Raw genomic sequence first — 27,479 nt, 5'->3', positions numbered from 1 at the left:
GGTAAAGCTATGCATTTTCTGCAACATTCAGTGCCAAATAAATATAAGCCCGCATTCAACATGAATAATGCAAAGCATCACATTTATGCAAATGCACTTACAGTATCCAAGCTAACACAACTTCCATGTTTTATTATGAATCTACTTTTAATTTTCTGGGTTTTTAAAATATTCATTATTTGATATTTATATGGCAAACAGAAGTGTGCAGGAAGAAACCATTGAACAAGTAGAAGAGAGGCAGTTGTGAGATTAAGCACACCAAATTCTGTATTAGATGGTGGTCTAGAGTTTTCTTTTATTTACAAAATATAGAAGTCATAGAAAATTTACTGTATGTAGTTCATTCAAAATTCTAATCACAATTATTCATAATTAATAAAAATGCAAAAGATGGCATAGCATATTACAATTTCTTGCTACAAAAAAATCAATTATTCACTCATTGATCACAACAAAGGAGGGGTTCACAAATGTTTGCATAGTATCTTGGAATTTGTTGTCAAAAATGTCACAAATAAGACCCCCTTTTCATAAAACAAATAGTATTGCTCTCCCATTTCCTCCAAAAGTAGGGACAACAGCAATGAGCCATTTTTTATATATTCCAGTCCAAAAAAGGAAGGCTCCATTTGGCCTAAATCTTTATTACCTTTGCAGGACTCTTTTCACATCAAGAAGCTTGAGGACTGGAATCTATCCAAAGAGATAGATTAATATTTGCCTAAAATTGGTAGTACTTTTACATTAGTGGCAAATTGTTTTGCATACACCCTGGCTTGGATTATGCTGTGTGGACATAAAGGTCACAATCTACCTTGTGGATTGTTCTCTTGAGTAAGCCTCATTGAAATGAACATAACAATCCTTTGCTGTGTAGCTCTTGTTAATTTTATTATCTGGGCTTTCACAGAAGGAGTGTGCCTCATGAGCTTATCCACTAACTGTATTTTTTGGTGATCCTTCCACATATCCCTGAGCAATAACTTTAAGGCCCCATCCAGATTTCACAAGATATACTTGTGCGAGTCAGTGGAGAGGGGTAGTAACCATAAAGGGCCTGTCCCAAAAAAAGTTATCAGTTTCATTCTTACTATCCAAAGTGAAATTGGCAAAGCACCATTCAGAGTGCTGGAGAGGGATGAAAGAGTCCTCAGTCTACAATTTATATAACTTTCCACTTTAAAACATTTCATTATTGTTAGTAAGTCTAGATGAGTGTTGATGACATCCAAAGAATATTTTAAAACTATAATCATGTATAAAACATGTCACTATAAGGCACAGGAATAGGGGAGAGAGTACAGACAAGGAGTTGTCATGTGTTATTCTGATACCACAAATGCTAACCAAGTGGTGCCTATGACACACACAAACCGCAGCCTGGGAGCAGAACCAAATTCTCACTGCAATGAACTACTGCAATTTGAGCACTGGGAAAATGTAATAACAGTAGTGGTGCTTTAAGAGGAAATGTTGTAAGTCTGCATAGCAAATAATATGGAGTAGAAAAGCCCTGAGGTAGAGATGAATATATTCCCCTGCCCCAATCCAAAAAGACCAGGTCCCCCCCCCTAGTAACAGACATGAGCATCACACATAGGAAGAACACTGACCTAAAGGGACAATTGGTCTGAACCACGCAAGGCGTATTGTTATGGGCACAATCAAGCCAAGCTTAAGCAGTTTTAAGTCCTGCTCATTTCAATGGGAATGTTAAGCAAAGGCTTAATGAAATAAAGCAAAGGCTGGTGAAATAATTGAAATTTAAGTGTTCAACATTGGCTGGACCTTGCCCCAAGTTTTCCAAACTTCCATGTTGCCATGAGTTAATATTACATTTCTGCCCCTCAGAAATGTAGTAGCAATATTGGGAGATAGTACAAATGAGTTACAAACAGGTCAAACCTCTGCTTCCTCTGCTTCACTTTTGTTGTGGAAGAGTCTGGAAGGTCAACTGATGCTGAACAAGGTAGCCATCATTGAACACATAAAGTTTCCCATCTATAGGGCTGTAGTTGATACTCTGAATTGTTTCTAGCATTTTATCTAGAGTGATGCTTGTTCTGCCTTCTCTTCCTGTGTTTGTGTCATATGTGTAAAATATTTCCTCCTTCCTAGTATTGATGGGCCTTGTGGCATAGAGCACACCACACACAACAAAAGCATTGGACACGGCTGGCTTGTATTGCCTTGTTTCCCATGTACTGATCACCTCAAGAGTTGTTTCATTAAGTCTGCTAATCACGATATTACCTGCGCTAGCTTCTTTTGAGTAAATTACCCACAATCCATTCTCATCCACAGCAAAATCCAGATCTTGCCATGACACCCCTGCATATGAGAACCGATTGTTAAAAGCAGCATCTGGAAGAGTTTTCTTCAGCACCACAGTATTGGTGCTTAAATCTAGTTTGCTCATATCTCTTGAGCCATGTTGGTTAAAATACATATAGTTGTTGTAAGCAACCATGCCACTGCCCTGGCCATATAGAATTCTAAATTGATTAGAGTATCTGAACAGCAATAAATTATCAAAGGAATCATGAAGTCTATAATATTCCAGGTATCTTCCATCAGTGTTCAGTGGCGCAACCCAATAGAGCTCCTTTTCAGGGTTCAGGGGAGAGGTATATCTTCCCCAGGCACCATATTTGTAGTCAAATCCTCTCCAGTTTAGCTGAATCACAAAGGGCTGGCTGGCATTTGCAATTCCACCATGACTGCAGCTTCCTGAAACCAACCAAAAACAGAGTGTGTTGCACATATGCAGTTCAAAGATTCTGAGTATCTCTGGCAGTGAAATAACTTATGTCTCTAAAATCTTCACCTCTCACTTGCTTTGTTCCCTCAGTCACTCACCACTACTTCCTCACCCTCATTTCTACCTTCCATCCTGCTCTTGGCTAGTTATTACCTCTCGTGTCACAGGACCCTCGCTCCAGACCAGGTGTCTTGGCAACGCATCAGTTTGGAACATATCTAGAAAAAACCTATTGCAATCATGGGGGTTTCCCCCCAGAGATTAAATGAATCATTCCGGGCAAAATTGACTAAGAGTGTCATGTCCAGAAGGATGGCTGTGTTTCAGTTCTCATATTGTTTTGCAAAGTGTGGATTAAGCAGGTTTGCCTTTAAATGTGAATTGAATTGACTTTATCCACCATTCTGACTCCCAAGCAAACATATTGCTAAAACAGGAGGACAATGCATTCCCAGGGTCAATAGTATTGAAAAGAAATGGTTGTTAACGTAATAACATCAAGCATTTATATAACACTTTAGAGAGTTTCTAGATGGGGGGGGCAACCTGTGGCCCTCCAGGTATTACTAAACTACAAAACCCATCATCCCTGACCATTGCCCATTCTAGCTAGGGCTGATAGGAACTGGAGTCAAACAACTCCTAGAGGGCCATAGGTTCCCATCATTGCTCTAGACAAAACATATTACCATTTGGCAAAACTGCTTCTAGGCTGTACTATTTCAGAATGCACAGGAGAAGGGCATGATAGAACCTCCACCTCCAAAAACAACAATAAAAAACAGCTGCACATAGAAAACTAGCGTGTCAGGTAGAAAGCTAAATCTTGTCCTTTAATATGCAATCCTCTACCTGCAATATGAAGTTGTGGAGTTCAACCTCCTGATCTGATTGTAGTGAGTCTATAAGACAAATGTTACTCAGGGCTCATCCACATTTCCATTTGTTCCTGGGAAAACCCAGGGACCCATGCTTTCTAGACATGGGGCAAGTGGAAGTGTGAACGAGCCTTTAGTCACCCTTACAACAGCTCAGGCCAGTGTTGATTGCTATCCCCAGACTATTGATGGGAGAGTTGCCAAATCCAACCCTGAGAGAGTTCATGGTAAGGCAAAAACTGAACTGGGGACTGCCCAACTCACATGCAATCAACATGATCTCAGCTCTTGGCATACCTACACTTCTGTACTTAGAGTTATATATACCTCCATCAGCACAATACAGGAATATAATATGTAGTTTTATGATCCAGATTTACTGCTAAATGTTGTGCCACTTACCAGCTCGCTAAATCAATGGGAGCTCTTTACACAGCAGAGAAGCCACTATAATTTATAGTTTGCCCTTAACTGTCAACACATTATGAATTAGTGCACCTAAATCAGTAATGTTATTTTCAAATTAAATGCTTATTAACGGCATGCATAAATCTGCAACTTACTTTTTAAAAAGCTGCAAAAAAGATATAAAAATGTCCACAGCAAGTTGCAGAGATTCAGCCTAAAATAATTTTTCATGTCATTAAACCAAGCACGGATCTAGCTTCATCTTAATAATTCATGCATTGTTTCATAAATAAAAAACAATCATGTATTTAGCCAAAAGGCTTTTTATGGTACAAAAGAAATAAGAAGATCTTATTTTTTACCTTAAAGAGATCTCTTTCCTGAACATTTGTTTGTTCTTTACTTATGAAATAATACATGAATTATTAAAGTTAGAAGTGGGTTTGGTTTATTAACATCAAACATTGTTTGAGGTTCAATATCCAGTCTAGGCTTTTCTTTTTAAAAACAAAACAGCCTTTTCAACATGCACACAACATGCACACAAATAGTCAGGGTAGGTTATCCATTTCTTGTACTAGATCTGAATACTGTGTTGCTGTTGAGTTTCTTTAATGTAGGCATACTGAGCAGAACAGGGTGGGGGGGGGAGGGGAGTAGAAGAAAACAAAGCATCCTCTCACTTTGTAAATATTGGAAGGCATAAGAAATAAATGTACATCCATTATTCAAGCTGTCACTTGTTTTCAAAGCTTGACCATGGGACAGCATGCATGTCAATGCAGGGGAGTTAAGAAATGTTTCACACACAACTAGGGGAATTAGCAGATATATGTTCATATACTTAGTAAACTCCTGTGGTCCCCCACAATATGCTGGAGCCATGCTAGTCTTTCTTTCATCTCAAGTATAACTCACAGATAACGGGGACCCCTCACACTTTCCCATGACATGTACACACTCATCAGGAAAAGCTTAGCAAAGCACTTACAAATTTCAGGGAATCTCAGAAGCACACAACATATTCACACACATGTACCCACAATCCTTGCAATGTTTGAAGGGGCACTAAGAGAGTATATGGGTGCTTTTCCAGATACTGAGGACTGCAGTTCTGGGAGAGGAACCAGGGATCTTTCTTCCCTTTCTTAAACGGCAAAGACTGAAAGTCATTTGAGCACAAGCCTTTGCCCTGAAAGACAAATGCTTTAAGTCATCTTCATAGAATCATAGAATCATAGAATCATAGAGTTGGAAGAGACCACAAGGGCCATCGAGTCCAACCCCCTGCCAAGCAGGAAACACCATCAGAGCACTCCTGACATATGGTTGTCAAGCCTCTGCTTAAAGACCTCCAAAGAAGGAGACTCCACCACACTCCTTGGCAGCAAATTCCACTGTCAAACAGCTCTTACTGTCAGGAAGTTCTTCCTAATGTTTAGGTGGAATCTTCTTTCTTGTAGTTTGGATCCATTGCTCCGTGTCCGCTTCTCTGGAGCAGCAGAAAACAACCTTTCTCCCTCCTCTATGTGACATCCTTTTATATATTTGAACATGGCTATCATATCACCCCTTAACCTCCTCTTCTCCAGGCTAAACATGCCCAGCTCCCTTAGCCATTCCTCATAAGGCATCATTTCCAGGCCTCTGACCATTTTGGTTGCCCTCCTCTGGACACGTTCCAGTTTGTCAGTGTCCTTCTTGAACTGTGGTGCCCAGAACTGGACACAGTACTCCAGGTGAGGTCTGACCAGAGCAGAATACAGTGGCACTATTACTTCCCTTGATCTTCAAGCACTACATTTTGAGCTCAGGAAACCCAAGAGTGGGACAGGCAGCAGGGACATATCCACGAGCTGCATCCCTCTGTCACCTTTCCCATCACCTTTTAGCACAGGGAAAGCAATCTTCTGAAGCAGGGAGACTTCCATACATGCTTTTCAGATCCCTGGACAAACACGGCTCTCAAAGGTTTTCCTAAAGCACAGCAGGCTCCCTGCTTCAGACCACCTTCTGCAAATTGGAAGGAAATGAGCATATTCCTCTCTGGACCCTTCTCACGTACTTGCTAAACCATCAAGGCCATCACCAAACAAAGACTTCCGGGTCAGTGCCATTGATTAATGGCGGATTCCCTCTGAGTCTCGGAGGGACCAGCTCCGTGGGATCGGGTCTTGCCGCTGCGGCAAAGCGGGGACCCTTTAAAAATCACAGGCGGGGGAAGCCTGTGAACGTGGGGACTCGGCGGGCACCATTTGCGCCCCCCCAATCTGCAAAGGAACCCCTTTAAGGGCTCCAGAGCAGGACGGGGAGCAGCACGGTGCTGAGAGTCGACTGCTTCTTCCGTGGAGCGAAGCCGCACAGCCGTGATCGGAGAGCGCTGACTTTTTCCTGGGACAATTGGATTTCAAAGTAACTACTCGTGAGTAGGACTAAAAATTGGATTTAAAAGGACTAAAATAAGCTAATTTGATACTGAAGCAGGAAGGTATAAACAGGAAGTCTGCCTTTCTTTCTTGTAAATAGATCAAAGCAAAGAGACTGTAAAGCGGAAGCTTGGAAAGTCATTTTAAAAAAGGCTCAAATCCTAACATCAAGAAAGTGGTCTCCCCTCCAAATTGCAGGAGTGGAGGGGGGAAAGTTGTGGCTTAATTACCTGCAAAATAAGAGGAAAAGGAAGCTAAAATCCACTGCTTAAAACCTGGGAACGGACTGCCCCCAGGTAAGGAAGCCACTCAGTGGAAAGCCTATCGGCAAGCTGAGGATTTTTGACTTAGCCCTGCAAAAAAAAGATACAGTGTTTCTGGACTTCTCCTGGTCTTAATGTAACTTTTTAAGTGGACTGAAACTGTTATCTTCTTTTTAAGTGAATTGGGGGACTTATTAGGACTATATTTGTACTTTAAAAGTTGCAAGTTTTGGCTGCTATTGTGTCCCCCTAGAGGAGGTTGACATTGTTACAATAACAACTGGGTTGGAAAATTCCCTTTCAAAACAACCTTCCAAACCGTGGGACTGACCTTGGATTCTCATGAGAGTGTTATGGCAGATGGAAAAGCAAAATTAGGGCCGGTGCAAGAAAAGACTACTAGGTCTGGCAGGCAATACCGAACAGACACTGCACAACAGCGAAGGGCCTCAACATTTGGTGCATCTGGAATACCAGGGGTTGCCCCCCCACAGGTTAAACCAAAAGTTATGTCATCTGAAGATGTTTTAGCACACGCACTTGGAAAAATTAATGAATCTTTGGAAAATTTAGCCAAGCAAGTAGCTGAGACAAATAAACAAGTATCTGAAGCATCAGTTAAAATTGATCTGAATACTACAAGCATTAATAATTTAATGAAGATTTACAGAAAGAAGCGGAAGCCGGAGAAGAGCCAAGAGCATTGGAAAAAGGAATACTAGACATAGCAAACTTATCCTTTGGATTACACGGCTCAGAGAAAGAGACACCACTGACAGAACAAGAACAGACACTCGGAGCGAAGTAACCCCACCATGGCTCTGCAACTTTTAAGTTGGAATTGTAATGGCCTTTAACTCCCCTCGGAAGAGAAAAAGTGTTTTTCACCTACTAAAAAAGGAACAATTGGACTTGATTTGCCTACAAGAAACCCATGTAACAAGGCTACACAGGAAAATACTTATTAACAAGAGATTGGGACAGGAGTTTATTTCATCGGATAAAGTTAAAAAAATAGGAGTTGTGATATATGCAAAGGAGAAAATAGGAGTTGTGATATATGCAAAGGAGAGACTATTACCGAAACTAATTTTTAAAGATGAACAAGGAAGATTTTTGGCAATTGAAATTCAAGTTCAAGGAGAGAAATTTTTGATCGTAGGAATTTATGCACCGAATGAGGGGAAATCTGAATTTTTTAAAAAGTTGCATGAGATTTTATTGGACTATTTGGATTATAACACGATTTTGATGGGGGACATGAATGGAGTAGTATCTACAAACATGGACAAGGCACAAAGGCAGGTAGTCACCAAGGATGGGAGACTACCCAAAACTTTTTTTGAGATGACAGACAATATGGACTTAGTGGACATTTGGAGAACGAAGAATCCCTTGGGAGGAGAGGGAACCTTCTTTTCTGAAGCCAAGATTACATGGACTAGAATTGACCAAATATGGGTAACTAGAGGAATGGCACCAAAGATAAAGAAAGTGGAAATCTGCCCAAAAACTTACTCCGACCATAATGCTCTAAGGATGGAGATGAAGCAAATATCATCCGGCTCCTTCAGATGGAGGATGAATGACACCTTATTTGGAGATGAAGAAGTGTATAAAAAGGCCCAAAAAACTTTGAGAGACTATTTTGAAATAAATATGAACACCAATGTAGAAAAAAGAGTAATTTGGGACGCAAGCAAAGCTGTTATGAGAGGGTTTCTGATACAACAGAATGCAATAAAGAAGAGAAGTCAAAATGAGAAGAAAGACAAAATTTTGGAGAAAATAAAAGAAAGTGAGAAGAAATTGAGGGCAAAACCAAAGTCGCAGGAGATTTTGAGAGAAATAAAATTATATCAAGTACAATATATGGAAATGATGAATCAGGAAATAGAATGGAAAATTAAACAAATGAGACAAAAGACATTTGAATCAGCCAATAAATGTGGGAAACTGCTGGCTTGGCAAATGAAAAAAAGACAAAAATTAAATACTATTACAAATTTAGAAGTGGAAGGAAAGAACATACATAAGCCAATTGAGATTAGAAACTGTTTCCAGAAGTACTTTAAACAATTATATTCACAAGGGCCTCAGAAAGAAATGGATATAGACCGATTTTTGAAAATAAATGGATTACAGAAAATTTCTCAAGAAAGTAAATTAATGTTGAACTATAAAATATCTGAACAGGAAGTAGAAGGTACCATTCAAAATATGCAATTGGGCAAATCTCCAGGACCGGATGGGCTGACTTCTAGATATTATAGATCTTTGAAAGAGTGGCTATTACAACCTTTGAAGGAAGTCTGCAATGAAATTTTGGAAGGGAAAAGGGCACCAGAGTCATGGAAAGAGGCGTATATTACACTTATACCGAAAACAGAGACTGAAAAGACTCAGTTTAAGAACTACCGCCCTATATCGTTACTTAATGTGGATTACAAAATTTTTGCTGACATTTTGGCCAAGAGATTGAAAAAAGTATTGATGGAAGAGATTCATAAAGACCAAGCGGGTTTTCTCCCGGGAAGACATTTGTCTGATAATTTGAGGAATATAATTGATATATTGGAAAAGTTAGAGGTGAATATAAATACTAAAGCAGTTTTGATATTTGTTGACACGGAGAAAGCTTTTGACAACATCTCTTGGAGCTTTATGAAGAAGAACCTACAGGGGATGGGGGTAGGCCAAGGTTTTGAAAATGGTATAGGTGCAATATATTCAGAACAAAAGGCAAAATTAATTGTAAACAATGTGGTGACGGAAGAATTTAAGATAGAAAAAGGGACACGACAGGGGTGCCCAATCTCTCCATTGCTTTTTATATCAGTCCTGGAGGTTTTGCTGAACATGATTAGAAGTTGGTTAAAGGTATACAGGTCGGAGCCAAACAGTACAAATTGAGAGCATTTGCAGATGATTTAGTACTGACGTTACAGGAGCCAGAATCTAGTACTAAAAGGGTTTTAGAACTAATTCAAGAATTTGGTCAAGTGGCAGGATTTAAACTGAACAAGTCAAAAACTAAGGTTTTAGAGAAAAATTTAACACCGATTGAAAGAGAGAGGTTTCAGAATGAGACAGGTTTAACCGTGGTCAAGAAAGTGAAATATTTGGGGATTAATATGACAGCAAAAAATGGGAACTTATTTAAAGATAATTATGAAAAATGTTGGACGGAAGTGAAAAAAGATTTAGAAATTTGGTCAAATTTGAAGCTTTCCTTGTTGGGTCGAATTGCAGCTATAAAGATGAATGTTTTGCCTAGAATGTTGTTTTTGTTTCAAACATTGCAGATTGTGGACAAAATGGATTGTTTCAAGAAGTGGCAGAAAGATATTTCTAGATTTGTCTGGCAGGGCAAGAAGCCCAGAATAAAATTTAAGATATTAACTGATGCAAAGGAAAGAGGCGGATTTGCCCTGCCAGACTTTAAACTTTACTATGAATCAGCAGCATTCTGCTGGCTAAAAGATTGGCTGCTTCTTGAGAACACAGACATTTTGGACTTAGAAGGTTTTAACAACGTTTTTGGTTGGCATGCATATTTGTGGTACGACAAGGTTAAAGCGCATAAAGCATTTAAAAACCATATTGTCAGGAAAGCATTGTTCAATGTTTGGATAAGATACAAAGATTTATTGGAAAATAAAACCCCAAGGTGGTTGTCACCAATGGAAGCGAAGGCTCAGAAAAAGCTCAATATGGAGGCCAAATGGCCGAAATATTGGGAAATTCTGGAACAGGAGGGAGATAGACTAAAACTGCAGAGCTTTGAGAAATTGAAAAACAAAGTGCGAGATTAGCTACACTATTATCAGATAATGGAGGCATATAATTTGGACAAGAAAATCGGCTTCCAGGTGGAAAAATCAAAATTAGAAACAGAACTGTTAGAACCCAAAACTAAGATTTTGTCAAAGATGTATAACTTGCTGTTGAAATGGAATACTCAGGATGAAACGGTGAAATCTGCTATGATTAAATGGGCACAAGATGTCGGACATAACATTATGTTTGCTGACTGGGAACAGTTGTGGACCACAGGTATGAAATTTACGGCATGCAATGCCTTAAGAGAGAATATTATGAAAATGATATACAGGTGGTACATGACCCCAGTCAAGCTTGCAAAAATATATCATTTCCCTGATAATAAATGTTGGAAATGTAAAGAAACTGAAGGTACATTCTTTCACCTTTGGTGGACGTGCCCAAGAATTAAGGCTTTCTGAGAAATGATCTATAATGAAATGAAAAAGGTATTTAAATATACCTTTCTGAAGTAACCAGAGGCCTTCCTTCTGGGCATTGTCGGCCAATTGGTGCCAAAGAAGGACAGAACGTTTTTAATGCATGCTACAACAGCAGCAAGAATACTTATTGCAAAGTATTGGAAGACACAAGAACTACCCACTTTGGAAGAAGGCAGATGAAGGTGATGGACTATATTGGATTGGCAGAAATGACTGGCAGAATCCGAGACCAGGGAGAAGAGTCGGTGGAAGAAGATTGGAAGAAATTTAAAGATTATCTACAGAAATATTGTAAAATTAATGAGTGTTAGAATGATGTTGGATTGAAATTAAGTGGTTTCCAGCTGTAATGCTTTAAGAGAATATGAAAAAAAAGGATTATAAATAGGTAATAATATAATGGTAAGGATTTGCTGAACTAACAATTTGGGGTGGAATACAAAAAAGGGAGGTATGAGGAGGTCCGGGAAACAAGTTAAAAGAAAATAAGTAATTGAAAATTTATGTGTGTTTTTTTTTCTTAAAAAGTTTCTTTATTCTGTATTTTTGTTATTATGTTTTTTCTTTTTTATTTTATTGTAATATTATAAAAAATCTTAATAAATATCTTATTAAAAAAAAAGAAATTTTAAGCACTTTCACTATTCTCAGGAGTCTTTGAAGTAAGTCATGAAAGCTAAAGCAGGATAAAACTGAAATAAGCTTAATGAGATCCATGCTAAAACACTCTCTCTTGCTCTTTCCTGAATTGTCTAAGTCTAAGACTTAGACTGCAAGAGGCTTTCATCATAACTTTACATGAAGGGAAAGGGAGAAGAGGTGGAGACAGACAGGCAGGTGTCACTAGCACAATAGACCGCTTTAGGCAACAGCTTCCCAGAAACAGGACAGGTGTAGGCATGGGCATAGCCAGGGGGCAGGGGGGCACCTGCCCCCCATAAATCAATCAAAATCTCTACAAATCATTACACATGTGAGGTTCTCCCTCCCCTAACAAAAGCCTGCCCCCCTAACAAAAATCCTGGCTACAGCCATGGACATAGGATAGCTCCATTAAGATTCCTACTCAGCCCTGAAGCTCATTGGGCATAGAATCATAGAATTGTAGAGTTGGAGCAACCCCTAGGGTCATCTAGGAATCTTTTGCCTAACATGGGGCTTGAACCCATGATCCTGAGATTAAGAGACTCATGCTCTACCAACTGAGTTACACCAGCAACCATTGGTTACTTCTCAGTCTCACAGGAAAGTATAAATGACATTAGACTTGTAAAACACTTTTTCACATTAGAAAACACTACAGGAAAAAATAATACCCTGCCATCTTATCTATAAGGTGTGCATATGTAAAGAGGGCAGATGCACCTACAAGGCAGCAGCTCCCTTTTTTGAAACAGGTGCACTTGTTCATGGCATTATAATCATGTTTACAGTAGTCAGTGGCCATGCTAGAAGTCAGAGGCATATCAAATGTGCTTTTATTTAGCACTGATCTACAGTGAAGTAATTGTGTAGATAAGACAAAAGACTATTTTTGGAGGGGAGAATTGTTAAGCAGATGAAAATGTCAATGATTTGCCAAAATGTTCTTCAGAAAATGAGGGTGTAATTCAGTATGCCAAATGCTTTTTTCTTCCTTGGAATGAGCATTGAGTTAGAAATTTGCAAGCAAAATGGAGGACATATTTTGTTTTAACATTGCTGCAAACTAGGCTAATCCACTCTATTGAGCACAGCCACAAGAGAAGCTTTACAACAGAGCATCTCACGAGGTGACTTTCTAAAGCTCTGCCATAGCCGTTAAACTTTATATAGTCTCATTAGATTCATAAGCTTAGACAGCTCTGGGATTTCCTAGGCACTCTTCACACCCACCACAAAATATCAAGGAAAGAGAGAGGAGAAAAAGGAAAGCATTGGAATCAGGACAAAAAAAATCACCCAGTTTAATACAAACATCATAAATATAAGATGAACCCAAAGCAAATGGAAGCCAAATGGGCTAGCAGATATACACATGGAGCTAAGTTTGCTAGGAGAATGTACTTAACTATCTGCTCTCACCTGCTTCGATGAGTGCAAGGAAGCTGTAAACCCACAAAGCCCCCACCCACTTAGAAAGTAAGGGAAATTACAGGGTCCTCCTGCTCCCCAGCTAACTGGGTGTTGCAGTCAAGTCAGGGGCAAATTAGAGGTTACATGCAAATGTAGGTAACAATAAACCCCCAACAGCCTTGTTTTAAAATAATATGGAAAAGTAGCCTTGCTGTGGAGGGCAGTAATTTTAAACAAATTAGTGGCAGACTAGTTTCTTTTGTTCAGACTTACTCTGACTGCTTTCCCCCATACAGATGTATATTTATTGTGAAAGCTCATCCAGCAACCCCCCCCCCAAAAAAGGATGAAAATACAGCTAGTGGGAGAGATTTTTGTGTGTCGGAAAATGACTAGTGCAAAAAGCATAGAGCCTCTCCCCCTGCACACACAACTCTGTGACTCAAAATTCAAGTTTTTTAGCTGTTTCTTGAAGGAGAGTAATGCCCTTTCTGGGCTTCAGAGGTGTTGTTTCAGATCTTTTGTATATGTGTGTATGTTTTAAATCTCTCTCTCCCCAGCCCCACTTGACCTGAGAGACAAAAGGGTTCCTCATCCTTCAGAGAGAAAATGCAGCTGCTGCCTGAAAGGAAAGTAAGTTCAATAAGGTGTTTTGAACAATGAAACTTTGTCTTCCATCACTTCATTTATCCTTCTAGCAAGGAAACAGAAGCATGTGGTGAACAAAAATAATAAGATCTTTCTGAGATGAATTGCCCTTCATACAAAACACGTAACTTTTTTCCTGACCCACTTTGTACCTTATAATCCAGGGACTGTTTCCTGTGGGCCTCTAGATATTATTAGACTACAAATCCCATCCTCTCTAGCCACTGAACACGCACATTAGGACAATGGTGGCTGCAGCCCAACAACACTGGAGGGTCACAGGTCCCCACAAGCATGTAAAGTACCAGAGACTGTCCCATCACGAGGGAATGGGCAGCAGCCGCCTACTCAGAGGGCAAATCCTGGGTCCTGTGAAAATAGCAGCAGAGATAGTTCAGCAGAATGGTGTGCTGTTCACCAGAAGATTTTCTGAATAAGCTCAACTAAGATGAAGGGAGCCATCCAAGAGCATAACAGAAGCCACTACACTACCTGATGGGTCAGGGGTCCCTGTTAATCTGTGGTCATTGAAGTGTCTTCTACACTTTGCCATGGTGATTATCTGAGACTGATTTCCCTCATGGCCCATTTCATTAGCATACTGCAAGCATACTGATAGTGCAGGAAATGTATTTCCCAAGATTGTGATGAGCAGGAGATCACAAAGGCAGTTTCAGAAGAGAGTCACTGCAGAAAGATCAACAAGATCCTCCATTATGTTATGTAGATAACTTGAATGTATTAAATTCTGGCATCAGTGAGTTATCACTAAATCTTGCTACCTCTGACAAAGGTCCCCCGCCTCCAAAATTAGGAGCCATTCTGGAATGTGGTAAGAGTCATTGAGCTAAAGCTCAACGGGTTGGGTAGGGTGGGAGACTCATTCAGGAACCTTGCAAGCAATCTGCTTAATAAACTGAAGTCAAAATTTTGACCGTTCTTTGTACTTTTGACCAGTGAGGAAGTGTTTTATTCCAGCATTTTTCTGTGCATTTTACCATGTGGCTTCATTTAGGTACCAAGTCATGTCTCAGTGTTTTTTAGAGTTGCAGTCACACACAACCTGGAACAATCTAAGTGGTCGGGAGCCTTTGGTGTTTTTTAGAGTTGCAGTCACACACAACCTAATCATTATCAGGATTGGTGTTGCAGGCCAAATTTGACAGGTGGGAAAGGCCACCCACTGTCAATCACATGATGTCACCATGCCATCCAGTGCCAGGTGTTTTGAAGTCCCAAACCTTCCAAGGTGCTGCTGAAATTGAGGCCTCCCCCTTCCTTTTAGAGTTCAAAAGGGCTTACTTCTGGTTGGTTAGGATATTATTTACTTATTTACTTTCAGAAGCATTTTAATCCCTGTTTCATTGCAAAATGAAGAATTTCTCCATTAATTGCCTGGTCCTCCTCCTCTCTGCTCTTTTTCTCATTCACTTCAAGGAAGGATGAAAATGGCCACAGTGTGACATGCTGAGGGCTGGGCAAATGAATATTAAAGATAATTCATTCACAATATATGTAACAAAATGAAAAGTTTTCAGGAAAGAAGCCTCAGATCTAATTATTTACCCTGCCCTCCAAGAATGGAAAATATGAAAATATACTTCTGCAACATACGTTCCATCATCTAACAAAACAAATACTTACCAGGAGGGATGTAGTGGCTGGTGGTGCTCTGGTTTGTATTCGCTTCACATTCTTGCAATTTATTCTTTAGAGCCAGAATTTCTCGGCGGACTGCAAGGATGTTATGCTTATCCAGCGATTCCAGTTCATTCACCATAAGACTCAAATTCTTAATCTAGGCACATAAAATGGTAGGAGTGACTTTTGGTTATGCTCAAGTTTGTTTTGCAAACTCATTTTTGCTGATATTTTAATAAAGGATGTTACCAAGAGTGCAGTAAGTACAGTGGTACCTTGGGTTAAGTACTTAATTCATTCCGGAGGTCCGTTCTTAACCTGAAACTGTTCTTAACCTGAGGTACCACTTTAGCTAATGGGGCCTCCCGCTGCCGCCGGGCTGCTGCTGTGCAATTTCTGTTCTCATCCTTTAGCAAAGTTCTTAACCCGAGGTACTATTTCTGGGTTTGCGGAGTCTGCAGCCTGAAGCGTATGTAACCCGAGGTACCACTGTAATTAGAAATTGTGCATTTCTAACAATAAATTTTATGCCATCACCATTAATGTAGATAGATGTATGACAGGTGCTCAGTGTCACATAGAAATCTTTTGGCTTTTGCAAATAGCTTAGGATAAGGTTACTAATTTGCTTTAACTTCCTGTTTTGTTTTGTGTGCATGGTTTTGTTCTTTTACTGTGAAATGCCTTGAACAAAATGAGTGAGCGATTGGATGCAAATTTATGAATTCTTTTCAGTGCTCAGTGTGGGAATCGTTACTAATTTTTTTACAGAGCAGGCTACTTGTGGAGCTTTGATTGGTCCATGGTAATTATTCTGGACCACATAGCTCCCATTTCCTCCTTAGGGCCTGGATCCTTCTCCCCCTTACTCTTGACCCTTATTCCAGCCCCACTGTTTCATCCTTGACACTTTTCTCTTATTCATGGACCAGCCATATTTTCCAATCCTTGTGTAAACTGGCTAGGAAGGGAGGGAATAATTTCTACCTTTGGTTATATGTGCATAATTTCAGGAGAATCATATTAAAGCTACTGGAGATTTGATCAGGAGAAACTGTGGATCTTAACAAAGCTTTTACCATACCTCTCCATACAGCTGCTCAACAATCACATTGCTTCCCGTTAGCGTACTTTTCAGCTGTGTGACTAGCCTCTCCATTTCACTGATTTCCAGTTTCATCAGTTGGAAGTCCAGTTCAGTGTAAGAAATGCTCATCTTCTCCATGCGCTCAATCTTGATGGTTAGGTTTACAATCTTTTTTTCATACATTGCAATTTCTTTGGTGTACTTGGTAATCTATACACAGGAATGTATTCCATTTTAGAAAATGTATTTAAGATACCTTTTAAAAAGATAAGTTTTGCCCCACTGCACCTCTGTAATTTCGCCAAGGCCAAAATATGATTACTTGGGTACCACTGAGCACAGAAGCTTATATAACATTGCTGTGGATTCTGGTCTAAAAATAAAGAGAAAGATTACAGATAAATGACATAGATAAAGAAGAATGTCTGCAGGATAGGGAAAGTGTAATCACTGTTCAGCTACATTTTTCTCAGTGGGTTTTAATTTTTATTGAGTTCAACAGAAAAGTGCCTCCAACTGTGACAGAATGACATAGATGATCCTTATCCATACTTAAAAAAAATATATATGGTGAATTCATCAATCAAGTGCAATCGATCACAAGAGCTTTTAGGCAGAAATACATTTACATAGATTACCTACCTTACCAATTGCAGGGGCCAACACTGCATACACACGCTACTTTCTATATCTAAAGATGTTTTGGAAGCCTGAGTACTGAGTATCCATGGAAATTAACTAGGTAAAGTCCCATTCTCGGAACCAGATGCCCCTGGGACAAGGCAGAGAACCCCAAGAGTCCCTGCCTATAACTACAGACAAAATGGATGTATAGGACACATGATCTGCATTACAGCCTTCCTTTTATTTCACACCAGTTAACTATCATGGCATCACCTATCACAGGGAAGGGAAGAAGTTTGAACCACCCAGTTGGTTGCTGAGATTCCTGCAAAGCATGTAGAACTAAATAGGCCTTCACAGAACAGCAATTAGGGAGTGGGGCTGGTTGAATTTTCACGAAACCTGGAAGAATGTGAACTCAGGGTGTATGGGAACATCATAGTAAAAAGTAAAAAGTAAAAATGAACAATATTTCACAATCATGACCTTATAATTAGATTTAGCTTATCACCAAACGTATCATTTGTACAGTTCTGTTAGCTGAGTACATGTGGTGAACAATCCAAAGCCATACAGGTTCTTTTCGGATCATGTCACCCTCTAGTTAACCCTTCAGATTGTGATATTTAATAGGTTTTCATGTCAGGATGATTGACTGTGTAAAAGAAATCCTCAGCATTGTGATTCCAGTGTGAGATTACAAGAGGACATACCGGTGCAATATAAGCACGTCTCAAACAGATGCTTGGAAGTGTAGTGCCTGGGGCACCTAGCCATTTTCAAGAACAGTTATGCATTTACAAGATCCATCAATCATTTGCTGCTGGAAATAATAAGAAAGGTGATGACTTGAATAATGTTTTTATATAGAACAATAACAAATGAGGTTGCATTTATTTTATGTCTTTACCAAATGACCTCAACTATGAAACAGAAGCCTCAAAAAGCTCTTTATTTTTCCTGTATAAACAATTCTCATAAATAAGTGAGTATCTTTAACACCCCTGTAGAAAAGCTTTGTTTTCATGTCTGACCCGATCTGTTATCTGCCAAGATTATGTCAGAGGATGTGTTGCTCTACATCTAGCTTGAGGGTTTGTTGCCCTGCTAGGCTGAATTGTCCAGCTGGACTGCGGAGCCGCAAAGGTTTGGGGCAGGGCTGGGGGGTTTCTTTTTCCAGCTACCATAACTTTAATCACATAGTGCTCCACAGGAGAACAACACTGTTTGGTTTCAGAAATTTCATTGTTTAAAACTATCCTTAAACAGCTTTCAACTGGGAAGACGACTTTTCCTGTAATCACTTATTTTGCTGAATAGCTCAAGATAATTCGCTAGTAAGCACACATGATTAAAATGATTTTTAAAAAGTTCCTATCAAAATTATTCATGTAGGTTGTTAAATTATTTTTGTAGTCCTACAAGTGGGACCCCATTAAGAATGAACCAAATGGCTGATTTTAGTCCTTGACCATCCCTTCTTAACTTCTGCAAGAAATCTGTCACTGCTGGAATAGATGACCCTCTACAATTCTATGATTATGCGATTCTCAGTCTGTTGTCTGATTCTTTGTGAAGTCAGGTGAGAAAGCCTTCACAGCCTAATTCCTATACTTCCAATTTTTCTGTTCAGGATGGGATTTTAAACTTTATTCAAGCCCATATTTTAAATGTATGTTCAACTCTCATACATGGGCCCTGGAGGAATAAATTGCAATTAATATATCCTCTCCTGCCTATTAAATCCCATCCCACAGTTAGAGAGGTGGACCTTTGGGTGACAAGGAAATCAAAGGTGTGCTAAACAAGAGAAGGAGATGGCAGAGAAGCTGAATGAATCACTTGCATCTATCTTCATAGAAAAGCCTATAGCACAGATCTCTGTGCCTGAATAAACTTTCAGTCTGAGGAACAAATAGTGGTTATAAGAGACAAAGTTCTAGATCTTATTGAGAAAAAAAAACTAAAAAAATCTGGAAGTCTGGATGTTATCCACCCAAGAGATCTTAAATGACTCAAACGTGAAATTGCTGTCAAAATATTTTTAAAAAACTGAAATGTATGTATGTATGTATTGTATGTAAGGGATGCGGGTGGCGCTGTGTGTTAAACCACAGAGCCTAGGACTTGCTGATCAGAAGGCTGGCGGTTTGAATCCCAGCGACGGGGTGAGCTCCCGTTGCTCGGTCCCTGCTCCTGCCAACCTAGCACGTCAAAAAAGTGCAAGTAGATAAATAGGTACTGCTCTGGCGGGAAGGTAAACCCGGAAGTTGTACGCCAGCTCCCTCAGCCAGTAAAGCGAGATGAGCGCCGCAACCCCAGAGGCGGCCATGACTGCACCTAATGGTCAGGGGTCCCTTTACCTTTATGTATTGTATGTAGAGAGAGAGAGGGAGAGAGAAAAATTGCTGAGCTTCTCACAAAAATATTTAACTTGTCTCTAAGATCAGCCTCTGTACCTGGACTAGTTAGTGGCCAGGGTAATACCGTTTTTTAAAAAGGATCCAGGCTGGATCCAGGGAACTACAGGCTGGTTACATTAAAACTGGTGAAATACATTGTTAAAGATAGAATTACCAAGAATACAGATGAAAGTCCTGCTGAAGATGAACAAACTGGCTTCGGCAAGGGTCAGTCCTGTCTCACTAACTTACTACTACAACTAATAAATTTTTATTATACCTCGCCCTCCCCGGCCAGAGGGCGGCTAACACCAATAAAATTACAATAAAACATAATGGGGGGAACCCAGTTTATTAAAATACGGGTTAAAATACCATTTAAAATACAGCCTCATTTTAATAGTAGCCCATAAATCAAAACCATAAGGGGAGGGAAACATAAGGGTCAGACTGAGTCCAAACCAAAGGCCAGGTGGAACAGCTCTGTCTTGCAGGCCCTGCGGAAAGATGTCAAGTCCCGCAGGGCCCTAGTCTCTTGTGACAGAGTGGGGCCAGTACTGAAAAGGCCCTGGTCCTAGCTGAGACCAATCTAACCACCTTGCGGCTTGGGACCTCCAAAGTGTTATTATTTGTGGACCTTAAGGTCCTCCGCGGGGCATACCAGGAGAGGCGGTCCTGTAGGTACGAGGGTCCTAGGCCGCATAGGTCATAGTGGACAGCTTTCAACCCAGTGTATGGCAGCTGTGAAAGATGCAAATTCTATGCAAGTGATCATTAGGAAAGGAACTGAAAATAAATCTACCAGTATCATAAGGCCATTATACAAATCTATGGCATTACTGTACCTGGACAGTTCTGGTCACCTCACCTGAAAAAAGGATATTGTAGAGTTGGAAAAGTTCAGAAACTGGCAATCAAAATTATCAAGGGGATGGAGCACCTCCCTTAGGAGGAAAGGATACAACATTTGGGGCTCTTTAACTTAGAGATAAGGTTTAAGGAGTAAGGAGAGAAATGACAGAGGTCTATAAAGTTACGCATGGCAGGCATAACACTATAACCCATGGACCATCCAGTGAAGCTGAATGTCAGAAGATTCAGGACAGAGAAAGGAAAGGACTTCTTCACATGTGGCATTATCAGAGGTGCCAATTTGCGGGTGAGATTGAGGGGGCAGATGTTGCGCGTGTGACATCATGACATTAAGTCAGCATATGCTTCAACGTTGGTCCAACATTTCTTGCCCTCTCGCCCGCCCAACACCACTGATGCCTCTTCACATCTCGTACCCCCATACCCAAACCACAATCCCACGTCCACAGCCACTTGGTCTCTTGCACTGCCCCCCCATACCTAAGGTGGCTAAGAGAAGGAGTGCTGGCACCAATGCCACGCTTCTTCTCTGCTGGGCTCCGGTGCATAAGGGGGGCGAGGACAGCCCCTGAGGGGAGAGTATCCTTGTAGCAGTCAGTGATGTACTTCAAGTAGATTGTGCCTCAAAGTGCACTTCCAGAGAAAGTCAATCCAGACCTGCCAGCAGAGTTATGTTTCTACAATGTTCTTTTAAATAAACTCTATATATTGACTTTCTGTGGGTAATAGAAGAATCTTACAAATGAAATGGAACAACATAGAGGAGATAAAGTTCAGTGTGTAGTTAAAAATGTAATAAGGGTAACACAATGTGTGAATCGGAGGTCATGGTGAATTTAACCACCAATCGTTTTTCTTTTCTTTTTTCTTTTTTTACAATGTGTATTAATCATGGATTGAGTACTTGTTTATTTCCTTCTATTTTTGATTTCCAATGACTATTTATGTTACTTAGTATGTAATACAACAAAGCATTCAAAACTCCAAAAAAAAAAAAAAAAGGAAAAAAGAAGAAGTGCACTTCCGGAAGTGCAGCCTGGCTTCCTGAAGGATATCAGCAGCCTTAGCAGGCTTTGGTGGAGGCTTGGCAGCAATCGAAACAGGAGATCATCAGAAGCCGAGGCAGCTTCTGTCAATCAGTGATGTCCCTGTTGGCAGGAGGAGGAGCAGGAGGCGGCTTGGTGCTCGGCCTCCTTCTCCCTCTCAATATGGAGAAAAAAATATTGAGGGGGCTGCCCCTAATAGTTGGTGCTATGCTGCATATATATACTGTGGGATTCACTCACACAAGAGGCAGTGATGGCACCTACATGGATTAGACAAATTTATGGAGATTCTTGGCATCTAGGGCCAGATCGTCCACTATCAGTTGGTATTTCCTTGCCCTGGCTCTTCATGGTTCCCATTCAGCCAACACAACTCCTTCCTGGGCCAGGATCCTCTCTTCTCTGCAGACAGGGACATTCGTCAACAAGCCTCACCCTGGGCAGGTGTGTCATAATTCCTATTACTTTAAAGAAAATTGTTTAAGCAAAAAACAAATGTTCCCAGAGAACTGTCTCTGTCTCCACCACCTCCCTGTTGTAGTTTTTTTTTATGCTTAAACTTCTTATCTCTTCCTGATTATACTGTTACAAAGTTTATTAATATTTATGGCCAGAATTTATAATTTAGTGTTCTGTCTTTCCTCCTGATTAATTCAAGGACACTTCATTTGTTATGACGTCTGGTTCCTGGAGCAGTCAAATAATTTCTCCTGGACACCTAATTGAAACCCTGCATATTTTTCAGCAAGCAGCCAATGTCAAATGCTGGTTCTTGGCTGCATGAGGTATTTCCACCCCCAAACCTCACCCACCCCCACTTCCTCGAAATTACAGATGTTGGGGCTTATTTGTGGGGATTTTAATGAATGTTGCAAGGGAAAGGCAGCAGAATTCCTATAGCAAACCACAAAACAGCAAAAGGCTAAGCAGCTTTGCTTTAATTAGACAGCCTCATGACCACATGAAAACAACCCGCTGTTGTGCAGCTTCACAAGGCAGAGGGAGCTGTTGAATCCCCCACCTTCAGGTCTTGCAATATTTTCAGACAGAAAGGAGGAGTATCAGGCTAGTATCACCCTTCTTTTGTGTGAGAAGATCCACCTTGCTTTCCCCCATAACTACCTGCCACAATAATAACAGGAGCTTCCCTTGCCGTTACAGTAAAAGCGAGGCTAATCAGTAGATTCTGTATCCACAGACACCCCCCAACCCCAGTATGTTAAGCAATATGCTTAATGTGGGGCTCTCAACCAAGGAAAACATTTCACTTGATTAACTGGCTGCTTTTTAACCTCTGGTTTTATTAATTACGCCTGCACAGAACCTCAGGACATGTGCCTTTTTGAAAGTTAAAGGAAGTATAGGTTACAATGCAATGTGACAACCTGCTTTTTAACCTCTGGTTTTATTAATTACGCCTGCACAGAACCTCAGGACATATGCCTTTTTGAAAGTTAAAGGAAGTATAGGTTACAATGCAATGTGACAAAGCTAACTCTCGTTCTTTGAAGGAAAGGCCATTTTTAATATTTTCCTTTGTGTTTCTGACTTCTGTTCAACCCCATGGCAAGTTCTGTTTTGTCTCCCATGCTAGTCAACATCTATTTTAATCCATTGGATGACCTCATCTGGATATTTGAAGCATGTTACCATCAGCATGCTGATGAAAGTCAACTCTTTCTCTTCATACTATCCAAATCAGAAAGGGCTGTGCAAGTGCTGGAATGATGCCTGAACACTGGGATGGGTTGGATGATGGCCAGTAAACTGAGGTTGAATTCTGATAAGACAGAGACTCTGGTGATAAATGGTTCCAGTTCCAAGAAATAGGTGAATGTCATGTTCCACATGGGGTGCCACTCCCCCTAAAAGAACAGGTTTGTAGTCTGGGGGTGCTTCCAAGCTGTATGTGGCCTGAGTGGCTAGGCTCAGCTTTGACTGGTTTGCTAGCTGCACCTGTCCTTGGAACAGGGTGACCTATCAGTCACCCAGAGCTCTTATGCGAGGGTGTGGCATAAGAAATAAAATGATAATAGCAACACTGCCAATAACACACCAGAATTATAACAGCAATGATCAAGTGGTCCCTTAATTCACAGGCTAACTGATTAAGATTATCTGATTAAATTGCAGGAGCCAAAGTCTTAGGTGCTTAATCAAACAGATTGGTCTAACTGCAGTTGCCAGTTAGACCAGAAAAATATAGAAGGTTGTGTAACGTCACTGTGCACTATCTACTGAGAAGTTATTCTGCACAGACCCTGTGAAACAAATGGGAGCTGATTTCTCCTTCCCTCTCTCTCTCAACTTTAAAAAAACCAGAAACTATATGTGCTGACTACAGAGGTGTATACTTTTATTTATTTTTTAAAGTAACTTACTTTTGAAAGCTCACTCTCAAATTTATTTGAGAGCTGTTGGGCTAAGATCTCAAGGCTCTCCATCCTCTGCACAGGGAATATGGTGTCTGGTAAGAACACGGAACATCGGCAAACTTTGTGGTCATCCACAGAACCAGTCACATTAGCAAATGGCTGCAAGAAAATTGGGGTTGGGGGAAATAACATGAATGTTATACAATTATTGACACAAAAGCGTAAAAGCCTGAGAGAGCAACTGGCCTGTTTGACTTCATTGGTCATTGATAAGAAACAAAATCTATTTAGTGGGTGTCATACCTGTTGAGCACTCCTTTTCCCTCTTCATGTTGTGTGCTCAAGCAAGTTCAAAGAAAAGAGGCTAGATATTTACAGTACATCAGTAATTCCCCAAAGTACCGTACTCATAATTCTATAATTACCACACCACCATTGCTGTTGTTGTGTTGTTGTTTGACATGAAAAAGCAAAATCTGGCCCAACTCCCTGTTCCCTCACACTGAACATGGCCTCTAGGCTCTGAGAAGCTGGTGGCAAATTCCACTCCTCACTCTCACTCCAGAAACTGGAGGATTCTTTTAAAATAAAAAATGGAAAAAAGAATAACTGAAGGGACTGTAGTCCCTTGTCCTGCTCCCAAAACTGTCCCCTGATTTGTCAGTGCTTGGAACTGTAAATATATATTGCTTTCTCCTCCAGAACAACTGGACTCTTTGGAGCCTCCTCCACTTAAAAATGGGGACAAAAGGCCTTGTTCTGCTGCCACCAGGCCCTGGGCTGCTTTGTGCTCCTCGCCACGCATAGGCCAGGCTCTGACTGTTGAGAATATTCTTGTGGGTTTTCCTATTCACCTAAAGGCAATAGCTGGCCAGAGTCTGGAAGATTCAGATTACCGTATTTTTTGCACCATAACACTCACTTTTTTCCTCCCAAAAAGTAAGGGGAAATGTCTGTGCGTGTTATGGAGGGAATGCCTACGGGTGGCATGCCTACGGATTTTCCTCCTCTAAAAACTACGTGCGTGTTATGGTCGGGTGCGTGTTATAGAGCGAAAAATACGGTATGTCCCTCAGTGGCAGATAACTCTTAAAAGATTGTTTTAAGACGCAGAGAAGGAAGTAGGAAAGATACCTCCCTGCAGCCAAGGGTGATGCATTCCAAGGCATCTTGGAATGCCTTGCATGCAGTGCACTCCCACTGTGTACAAGCATCGTTAGCATCCTGCAATATGGAATACTACCTTTTGACAGATTTTTCCCCAGACCAAACCAGATTTGGTCTGAATTGAGAAAAAGAATAACTTAGCCGCACAACAAGCTGGTAACATGTACACAGTAAATAACCCAAGTTGAAGTTCTGAATTGGGGAGCAAGAGAGACTGAGAAAAGACACAGAACGTGCTGAGGTGGGTTGAGGCGGAGGGGGGTGGGCGGTTCCTGTAAATACAAACAGTATCTGGAGATGCAGAGATGCCTTGCTGGATATTTAATGTGGGACACAGGAACTTGCTTTGTTTGAGCGCTAAAGCTGTCTACCTCCAGTTTTGCTAACATTTATACATAAGCTCAAGTATGATACAATATTGTAAGGTTCCAGTGATCCCTCCTTTGAATGGAAACTGAATATGGAGAAGTACCATGCCCTTGGATCTTCCCATCTCTCAGTGAGATGAGGCACATGTAGGCTCCTGCAACACCTGCAGAGAGAGCAGGCAAGTTCCCTAAAAGCAAATTGTGCCTGCTCCGCTAAAGAAGAGACAAGGCAGGCATAGAACAACAACAGACAGAGAAAGTCAACAGCAACTCTGCATTCTTCTCCAGCTTCCTCTGCCTGGTGAAACCTACAGAAGTCTCAACAGAGAAAGCCTGGCTCACATGCAGCTACTTTTCACTCAATGACTTTTTGAAGCTAAGCCTGTGGTGGAAGGGTCATCAAGGGTCAGGGGTGGACCAGGTGCCTCTGCAACCTTGTCCAAAATTGCAGGTGCAACTCTTATGTTTCTAAACTGCTCACCCTGCGTTCTGTTTCTTGGTCACAGTTGTTTGGAATGCTGGGAACCTTCCCTGGATGAGATTAGATAGCATGAAAGAACCTAGGATTTCTCTCCCATCCACCCCGCCTTCCTGTAAGGGTTTGCAACAGATTTATTTCCAACCAATTCAAATTTTATCGTCTTGCTTGCTATTTTTTGTGACCCAGTAGATAGTTCTTACATAATTTATATTTAGTATATTTAATAATAATAATAATAATAATAATAATAATAATAATAATAATTTTAGTAAGGTGATTCATAAAACCTGTTCCAGACACTCCAAGTGTCTCTATTTTCCAGGGACATCCTTGATTTAGAGGAGCCATTCCCATTTCTGATTTGATCCTGGAATGTCCTCCATTTCCTTAGGATGTCCCTATTTTCATTGGAGAAATGTTGGAGGGTATGGAGTTATCTGACCCCTGAGCCACCTGAAGGCAATCCTTTAATGTTTAATCTTTTTTTGTTTTTATATAAGTTGGAAGCTGCCCAGAGTAGCTGGGGCAACCCAGTAAGATGTGTAAATAAATAGGAAAATGATCATTATGGAATGGGACATCCCTATTTTCATCAGGGAAATGTTGAAGGACATGCTGTTCTACTGGCTATAAATTTGGTGTCACTGAAATAAAGCCTAATTCATCCCTGCCTCCCTTTCCCCTCTTCTTACTGTGTTGTCTGCTCTGTGGTGAGTTCTAAATTGTAAGGCCTTTGGGGCAGGGTCCTGTCCTCCTGTATACTGTGATGGTATAATATAAACACCAACAGCAACACAAATATAAAATAACCCCCCACCCTTTGCTTCCCTCCTGACCTCCCCTATCTTTTGGGGGATGCTTTTTGGAAAACCTACCACAGCACTTAGTTGGGAATCAGCTGCTTTTGAACACTCTCACCCAATTTAACCTGAATAATATTGTGATGATTATGCCAGAAGGAAAAGAACTACAATATATGGAGTTAAAGATAAATAATCAAGAGACATCTCTTACCCCAGTTGTTGGCCTTGCTGCAGTGACATTTGCTGCAACTGCACTTTGCAGAAGAAACAGCAGCCCAGCTGCACTGATGGACTTCATCTCCCCAGCTTGGGCACATCTGATGAAGCATGGAGAGGGAAGTCTCTTTATAGTGTGGTCTGGGGATTTCCCTTCAGGGGGCTTGCGCTTAGAAGGAATTTGTGCAACTGGTTGGATGACAAAATCAGAAGTGTGAGTCACAATACCACCAGCAACTGAACAAGAACATTTATTTCATTGTTTGTCCGCAATAGTTCTTGCAAAACCCCTTTTGTTACGGCCAACATCTTATCAGAGTGATTACAGAAGACAGAAATACCATTTACCATTTCCTCCTAAGGTGGGAAGTGAAGACTTGGGCTAAGCTGAGCTGGGCAGTTTTCTCTATGCCTGTGGCTTAATCAAGAGCTTTCCAAACTTTTCATGTTGGTGGCACACATTTTAGACATGAATCATTTCGCTACACAGTAATTCAGTTTTACTAGCAAACAGGAGATTTTGGTGGACATACAGTGGACAGGCAGGGTTGATCTACAGGCCTGTGCCATTTATCAACCATGTATCCCCTTCAAGCACATTGAACCCTAATTAAACCCTAAATAGGCAATATGGATCAATCGCCTGCTCCACTGTGGAAATGCAAACTCTGTCAAACAAATAATTTCAT

General features: G+C 40.6%; 1 protein-coding gene across 3 annotated transcripts; it reads right to left on the bottom strand.

The window, feature by feature from the left end:
* OLFM4 (olfactomedin 4) lies at positions 1-27,479 on the bottom strand. 3 transcript variants are annotated; one of them, XM_053397568.1, is made up of 5 exons: positions 26,786-27,479; positions 23,762-23,914; positions 16,433-16,645; positions 15,352-15,505; positions 1-2,733 (listed from the first exon to the last, which is right to left on the bottom strand). In XM_053397568.1, exons 1-5 carry the CDS (start codon positions 26,870-26,872, stop codon positions 1,925-1,927), a joined length of 1,416 nt encoding a protein of 471 aa, XP_053253543.1. In that variant the 5' UTR covers positions 26,873-27,479; the 3' UTR covers positions 1-1,924. The 3 variants fall into 3 exon arrangements, with proteins under 3 accessions (XP_053253543.1, XP_053253544.1, XP_053253542.1); XM_053397569.1 differs by lacking the exon at positions 26,786-27,479 and adding an exon at positions 21,645-21,780 and having other exon boundaries at positions 23,758-24,613; XM_053397567.1 differs by lacking the exon at positions 26,786-27,479 and having other exon boundaries at positions 23,762-24,613.

The sequence above is a fragment of the Podarcis raffonei genome, chromosome 7, assembly GCF_027172205.1.
Source record: "Podarcis raffonei isolate rPodRaf1 chromosome 7, rPodRaf1.pri, whole genome shotgun sequence".
Lineage (NCBI taxonomy): Eukaryota > Metazoa > Chordata > Lepidosauria > Squamata > Lacertidae > Podarcis > Podarcis raffonei.
Note: the sequence above shows the minus strand (reverse complement) of the source record. Positions and strands in the feature narration are given on the sequence as shown.